This window comes from Xenopus laevis, chromosome 1L, assembly GCF_017654675.1.
Source record: "Xenopus laevis strain J_2021 chromosome 1L, Xenopus_laevis_v10.1, whole genome shotgun sequence".
NCBI classification, from domain to species: Eukaryota; Metazoa; Chordata; class Amphibia; order Anura; family Pipidae; genus Xenopus; species Xenopus laevis.
The window spans coordinates 44,588,054-44,596,293 of NC_054371.1; the positions used below are offsets into that span (position 1 = coordinate 44,588,054).

Sequence of the window (8,240 nt, forward strand, 5' to 3'; positions counted from 1 at the left end):
CACCGTTCAAAATCCCATAGAAACAAATGGAGAGAGGCGTTATTTCACTCTAGTGGACTGTGGCGATTTCTAACTTCACTCTTTGATAAATATAGCCCTATGTGGTCTATCACTTGGGCCTGGGCCTTTGTCAATGACCCACACATTAGTTCCTGTGCAACCCTCCAGTCTGCATATAGTTACTACTAATTCTCCATGTGGCACAAAGAGTTTATATGCTGAGTCTTAAATGTATGTGTTCACCTCTCCCTGTAAAGAAGTGACCTTTTGTTTTCTAATCTAGAAGATGAATGCGTTATTCCTTGCTAAACCCATGCAGTCTTGGGCACTGGTAGCAGTGGGTGGGATTTCAACTTCATCCTCATAAAACTGCAGACATATGACATTAATGTAAAAATATGGTCTGCACCAAATTTTCTTTTCTTTTTTTTGTGCTTCCAATAAATTTAATCCAAATTTAAAATTGCTGTTTGGTTTTTACCAGCCCAGTGACCTGGCAGCAGTTAATGAATCAGAATGGAAGGTGAATAGTAGAGGCCTGAACAGAAAAATAAGTAATTAAAAATAATAATAATAATAATAACAGTGACCCAGAAAACCAGGAGATTCCCATTTATAATTTTTCTTTCAAATAAAACATACCTTATCTTTAATGGTTTCATGATTGGTATAAGCTGCCGTGAATAAATCGAATAAATTAAAATACATATATACTGACCTAGGACAGCTGGTACTGGATCTTGCTACTCAACACACTTAGCTGTCAGAGTAAGTAGAGTGAATACTAAAAGAGTGCAGGTATTTCTGATGGTTACAAATGCAGCATTCACACATACATTTCTTTACAGAGATTTCATACAAATCCTTTATGAAGTTATATGAAGTAGGCAAATTTGCTCTTTTACCCGCAATACCCCCTGCTACACACACACACACACATGGCACATCACCAACTTCAAAATCTGATTGAAGAGAAACTCACAATTAAGGGTAATTTCCTTACAAACCAGCCTCTCACCTCATACTCTTAACCCCCTAATTGCTCAAGATGGCTCCAACCAGAAACCATTGCAGGTCCATGTGTAACTGTGTCTGCCCTGTAGTAACTGTTGAGCTGTGCCCCTGCGCTGCTGCAATGGTATCTTCCAGCATGAACCCAAGGTGATGATGTCACCCAAGTGGCCAACTGTCTTTTGATGAGACTTTTGATGAGAGAGGAGTGTTGGAGAGAGACCTGCGAGTTTTTTTTGCTTTCAAAGCGAATACTGAGCTTGAAATTTCGGAGATTTTGTACCTGAGCCCTCTAGGAGTGGGAGAGAAGGAGACAGAGGAGCATTAAGAAGAAAGGATCATCGTCAAGAGAAGATGGAGAAGAGACAACGAGGTAAAGGGACATCCCTATTGGGAAATGCTGTTTAACTGTCACTTGCCCCTGTTGTGTTGCCACTATTTACTTTTTGGGGATTTTTATATTTATTGTTTGTTGTCTTGCTGAGATGTGGATTAGTTTGGCTGCTATTTTGTATGTGGAACCAAATGTTATTATCTAGCAGGGATCCCCCCTCATCTTTTAGGCACAATGTTATCCATGTTACCTGCAGATGTTACAGTATGTAGGAAATAATGATTTCTAATTGAATACTCACTACTGTATGTGCATCTGATTACATGATATATTTAAGAAATGGGGATCTTTAACGGGAAAGATTGGATAAACATTTACTGTATTTACCATTAACTAATTGTAATTTATTTGGAATATATTGGTGGATTCATTTTTTCATATATATTAATATACCAGAGAATACTTATAAATATTTATTCCAAGTCCAACTGCCAAAAATAACATCAGCAATAAATATAAAATCTGATTGGTTGCTATTGACAACTAGGCTTGTGCAATTTAGCACCTATGTTAATAAATCACCTCTACTGTGTTAATGCACGATCCCAATAGTCTCATCATAATGTTCCTTAGTTGGCCTATGTCATGGAAGCAATGGGTGGCTTCACTTACTAGAAGTGCTTTGCTATGTATTGTTTATCAGGCCTAATGGGTCCAAAGCTGAGTTTTACAGAATTACTCCTTTTTCCCCACAGGACCTCGAATTAGCCCACTGGATGTCCACAACTACGACTTCCATTCCATTCTCGGGCAAGGAGGATTCGGCAAAGTGAGTGACTGGATTCTTTATTATTAGATACATTTTTTTTGTAACTGCTAAAAAAGTGATTGCAAATATATGGAATTATACAATATGTGTTTTATAGAGATACTGTATTCTGCAACTGACATGATTAAATAACATTTTATGTAATCTTTATTATGATTTTTAAATGTTATTTTACTTAATATATTTGTAAGTCTCCTAGAAGTCTAGTCAGTGCTCTGATCTTTCAATGTAATAAGTGTAATGACTGGCAGTGAAAAAACCTTTAATACTCATTTCTTTGTGAATTTTATCAGGTTATGTTGGCTTCACTTGCCAACAGGAAAGTGGCCATGAAGGTGATAAAGAAGACTCCTGAGTGCAATTACAACAGCATCAGGATAGAGGCCAGTGTGCTCATGATGCTTCATGATAACCCATTCCTGTGCCAAGGTTATGCGGCTTTTCAAACTGAGGTACAAAACCGAGACAATATTGCCATTTATTCAGTTTGTACCATTGTTTCCAATGTTTTAATCTCTTTCCATTTGTCTGTATAACCAGCATCATGCTTTCCTGGTGATGGACTACCTCAGTGGAGGAAGCCTTGCATGTCACCTGGATTACTACGGGAGCCTGGAGCTAGACACAGTGCTGTAAGTCATATGGGGGGATTTTAGGAAAAATAAAATGTTTGTTTTTGAAGAGAAGAGATACATATAAGTGAATATGTTATTAATTACTTTATGCTTTGTTTACATTTTATATTTCTTTAAAAGTTTCCAATTAGCAGAGATGGTGTGCGGCCTGGAGTTCCTGCACAACAGCGGCATTGTTCATAGGTCAGTATAATTCTACTTCTCCTCATCTACATAATGTTTCTATTGGGTTATATTTTTGGGTTGTATTTTGATCACTTTTACATTGCACGTATCTGTATGACTGATTTACCTAAATTCTCTTCTTTTTCTATATTACAGAGATCTCAAGCCTGACAACATCCTGCTGGACCAAGACGGCCATGTTAAAATATGTGACTTTGGCCTGGCAGTTCCAAATGTGTTTGGTGACAAGACCATCGGCGGCAGGGCAGGGACACTGGGGTACATGGCTCCAGAGGTGAGCAGTGCAGTTTCAGTACATTTATCATAGGGAGAGTTCTTTCAGAGCATTTTAATGTTTGGTATTGATTTTGTTGTATTCATGTTTTCAAGGTCCTGCAAAGGCAGAGATACAATGCTGCAGTGGATTGGTGGGCACTTGGAATAATCATCTGTCAAATGGCTTCTGGGGACTCCCCTTTTTATGAAGGCAACAACAGGGAGAAAATCATAAACTCTACTATCAATGATGAACCCAGGATTCCTCGTTGGCTGAATGAAAATCTGAAGGATCTTCTGAAAAAAGTAAGTGTGAGCAGTGGGATGGAGTAACAGGTTGTGTTCAATATTGAATCCCACAGTAATTCATTAATTCCTATATTATTACTTATTCCCCATCTCTATTGCTTATTAGGTGGCTCATCTTTGCATTAGAATCTAGGGAGCTCAAAAACTCAAAGTATTTTTTATTCTAATCCTTCACTCGAACTTAGTAAATGTGCCCCTATGTATTTCTTGCAAGTAACATGTCCACATTGCAATGATTTCTTGAAGAAATACATAGGGGCACATTTACTAAGTTCGAGTGAAGGATTAGAATAAAAAATACTTTGAATTTCAAAGTATTTTTTTGGCTACTTCGACCTTCGACTACGACTTCGAATCGAACGATTCGAACTAAAAATCGTCAATGTTAGCCTATGGGGAAGGTCCCCATAGGCTTTCCTAGCTTTTTTTGATCGAAGGAAAATCGTTCGATCGATGTATTAAAATCCTTCAAATCCCTCGATATTCGACCATTAGTAAATGTGCCCCATACTGTTGAGTTATTAAGCTTTTTATTCAGCAGTTCTCCAGATTGCATGTTTAGCAATCTGGTTGCTAGGACCAAAATTACCCTAGTAACCATGCACTTATTTGAATAAAAGACTGGAATATGAATAAGAGAGGGCCTGAATAAAATGATGAGTAAAAAAAGTAACTATAATAATAATAAATGTGTATATCTGAAAGTCGGAAAAAGAGTCAGAATAAGGCAAATAATTGAAATATTACAAAAAAAAATGAAAGCCAATTGAAAAGTTGCTTATAATTAGTCATTCTATATCATACTAAATGTTGACCACCCCTTTAAATAATTTTGCTTTTTTTCCCTTTAGCTCCTGGAAAAAGATCCAAATCAGCGCCTTGGAGCTCATGGAAATATAAAACACCACCCATACTTCTCTTCTATCGACTGGGTGGAGCTGGAAAAGAAAAACTTACCACCCCCTTTTCAGCTAAGAGCAGTAAGTACATGGTTGCTAAATTTTAATTAAATAGAAATATAGCCTTGGATTGATATCATTACATGTTGGCATATTCTGTATCATCTTGGCTAAAATATTTTTTCCTCTTTTCTCCTGCAGCCTCCAATCGAGCATATCGTGCCAACTGAGAAAAATCCTCTGTCCTTCCTGTTGTAGGACCTTATACCATGTATATAGTTATTAAACATTTATATTAACATTTTTCTTCCTACAGGTACAGGTAAGTTGTCATTAACTATTAGTTATCATTACAGTTAATTGTTTGAAGTGAATGGTGTGTGAGTGTGTGAGTGAATGTGAGATATGAAAGGCCAAGGGTGTAACAAGAGGGCAAGGGGGTCTAATATTCAATCTGCTTTGCCTTCATACACATGTCTGTTGAACCCATACCCTGATATTAATGCTTATAGTCAATATTCATCCATGCAGGAAGGGTTTTTTTCCCCATTCAATGGGTTTTTTTACCTTCCTGCAGATGAACAGATAAAGTTTATTAAGAATGAATTGAGCAAAGGGTAAACTTCATAGACACGAGTAAGCCTCACTATTTCCTTATGATATTATTTATTGACTGTTACTATATTATTAGGCCCCTGAGGAATGTTACACCCGGAGTGAATGGTCAGTAACAGGGTTGAAGCCTTGACGTGGCGTTACTGCTCACATGCGTAAACATGTGCTAATTCAACCAATTATGAGATGGTGTGTATGGTATTGTTGCATTATAGGTCACCCACATGATACCAGATGATCTGTTCAAGAAATCAGCTCAAGAAAAGTGCTGCTTAAGTCTACCTGTTGCCCACGCACCAGTCCCAGCAAAAGGAATGGGGGAGTGTAAATACCAAGAAGCTTCGTGGAAGGTCTAAGTGAGAGACTTGTTGCCAATAGTCCTCTTCTGTCATAGGAAATTGGTTCCCAAACTGTGTGTCTGGATTATTACATACATTTTATGAAAAAATCAGTAATTACCCAATATAATATACAAAATGCTGATACAAAATTAATATACAGGTATGGGATCTGTTATCTAGAAACCCATTATCAAGAAAAGTCCGAATTACGCAAAAGCTGTCTCCCATAGACTCCATTTTATTCAAATAATAAAGATTTTTAAAAATGATTTCCTTTTTCTCTGGTATAATAAAACAGTACATTGTATCCAAACTAAGATGCAATTTATCCTTACTGGAAGCAAAACCAGCCTATTGGGTCTATTTAATGTTTACATGATTTTCTAGTAGACTTAAGGTATGGAGATCCAAATTATGAACCCCGGGTCCCGAGAAATCTGAATAATAGGTCCCCTACCTGTGCAAGTGTTGTAGAAATGAAAACACTCAAACTTACACAAATAATAAAGGTGTAAAATAAATATGTCATATACATATACATTTATTACATTTTATCACTTTCAATGGCTTCTGGTTGCTATCAAATGCGTCCCTAACAACGACAAAGGTCAGACTGTTGCCACTCAACCATATGGAAGCCGCATAGGCACTGCTAATATCTAAACTTTGTAAAGAATTTAGGAATGTCAAATATTAATATGTTGCAGATAATAATCCTTTTAGATTGTAAACTCTCGTGGTAGGGGCCCTCTGTCCCTCATGTATTGGTCAGTATTTGTTTGATGTACATAACCTACTATAGTACAGTGCTGCAGAATATGTTACTGCTTTATAAATACATAATAATAATAATCTACAAATATATTCAGCATTACAAGGTGCCTTCATTATTCATTTTTTATAGTTTTTTAAGAACAAGATTGCTAAATGACAAACTGGAGAGCTGGTGAATAAAAAGCTAAATAATTCAAAAAGCACAAATAATATAAAATGAAAACCAATTACAAGTTGTTTCAAAACATCATACTAATAGTTAACTCAAAGCTGTACAGCCCCTTTAAAATAAGAAAGCAAAGATCCAATTGCTTACATTCCATACCTGTACTAGTCCTCTTGCCATTAGGGCTTCCCATTGGAGTTAATGAGGAGGAGCAGTGGGCTTCTCAGCTGGCAAAAGTACCACATGGGTGCTAAGTGTAACACTAAGAAGAAAACAGAAAACTCCATCACCCACGGTATAAACACACAGGCCTTGAGCCAATAACCAATAACACAGGTGCACTCTACATTCATAACTAGCCGCCACAGCTTGTGGCTCCTTGGCTATGGGCTTTGGCACCTATGCTGCTAAGTGTGAGCCACAATGCTGAAGATTTGCTGAGACCTAGTGAAAAGCATAGAGGAAAGAATATAGTAACCATATTATTCATTTAAAAGAGTTCTTAGGCTAGAATAAGTGAGAAATAATCCAAACTGCCTCGGAGGCACCCCACTTACTGTAATGGGTTATCACTGCAGGTGCAGGTTTTCACCCCAAAAGGAAGGGAAGGGATTAGAAGAGATCGCCAATTGGACCAGAATGATGGACCAGCTGCTCTTCCTCCTGAATGGACCACAGTGATCCCACCCCAGTACTGACATCCAGATGCCTTTATCCTCCGGCATCCACTTGCTGTGGCTTTATGGAACACTACTGGCCCAATTAAGTTGCCACTACTGAGTGGCAAAAAGCCAAAAGCAAGAGATGATGTTTTGAGTGCAGTGGTTCCCACCGATAAGACTAAATAAAGCAGGTAACAGTGACATTTAAATAAGTACATATTATATATTGTGGTAGAGTGCCCAAGGAAATGTGTAAAAAGGAGTGTTTTGCCTTTAATTTCTCCCCAATAGAAGATGAAAGTTGCAGGGGAGATGTTACTAAACAGGGAATGGTTTATCTGTGTAAAGGATGTTGCTGTCTGGCCCTGGAAGCTGTAGTGTTCTGGAAGGAACAGGCAAGCCAGACAATCCATTCCAGTGGTTCAGTTCAGATATTGGAGCAGCAAGGCTGTCCTGTGTAAAGGTATTTAATTGTATTGAGAGTGTTAGGAAGGTGTCTCAGAGCAGGGCTAGGGTTGCCACCTGGCCGGTATTTTACCGGCCTGGACGGTAAAAATTATGGTTGATCCCAATGTTATGAATAGGGAAAAAAGATAAATATATAGGAAGGCCGGTATTTTTTTCCAGAAAAGATGGCAACCCTTAGCAGGGCACAGAGTAGGAAGGTTAATTGTCTGTGTGAGGAACTCCCAGAAGGGCTGGGGTGCTGCCTGTCACTATAAGGAGCAGAGGGAGACGTGAGCTGGTGACTGAGAGTCTAAAGTGATTGAGGTGCTGCCAGAAGGTGAGACAGACCAGAGGCTGGTGAGATAATATCCCAGGAGGGGAGAGTCAGAAAGGCTGAGTGATAAGCAGGGCCGGAACTAGGGGTAGGCAGAGTAGGCACGTGCCTAGGGCGCAAAGCTGGGGGGGCGCCAGGCACGCACCTCCTCTGTCACCTACCCCCGACTCTTTGTGGTTTTTACATCTTCTTGCGCTCCTGCGCATGCGCGCGAATGCATTTCTCGGCAATTTCCGCATGCGCACATTCGCACCAATTCACGCATGCGCAGAAGCGCAAAAGAAGTAAAAACCACCGCTTTTCTTGCGCATGCGAGCGCCACCTTGCGCATGCGCACTTGGGCCGGGCTTGGGCCGGCTTGCCTTGGGCGCCTGTGCGCGGCTGGGCCCTGCCTGAATTTACCAGAATTAACAGATCCCATACCTGTACACAGAGGCCCACAC

At 39.1% G+C, this 8,240-nt stretch overlaps 1 protein-coding gene across 1 annotated transcript; it reads left to right on the plus strand.

Annotated features, from left to right (window-relative positions):
• The first annotated feature begins 1,365 nt into the window (after positions 1–1,365).
• LOC108719598 (protein kinase C delta type) lies at positions 1,366–5,429 on the plus strand. The gene is made up of 10 exons (XM_018268583.1): positions 1,366–1,384; positions 2,101–2,174; positions 2,468–2,626; positions 2,715–2,806; positions 2,930–2,992; positions 3,131–3,269; positions 3,365–3,556; positions 4,411–4,539; positions 4,775–4,780; positions 5,289–5,429. The coding sequence occupies exons 1-10, from the start codon at positions 1,366–1,368 to the stop codon at positions 5,427–5,429; spliced, it is 1,014 nt and encodes a 337-aa protein (XP_018124072.1).
• The last annotated feature ends 2,811 nt before the right edge of the window (positions 5,430–8,240 follow it).

Bases quoted from the DNA above. Each gene is read 5' to 3' on its own strand.
- LOC108719598 (XM_018268583.1), top strand. The intron at 2,175-2,467 runs GTGAGTGACTGG...GAATTTTATCAG, and splicing joins GGCAAGGAGGATTCGGCAAA to GTTATGTTGGCTTCACTTGC. The intron at 2,993-3,130 runs GTCAGTATAATT...TCTATATTACAG, and splicing joins AACAGCGGCATTGTTCATAG to AGATCTCAAGCCTGACAACA.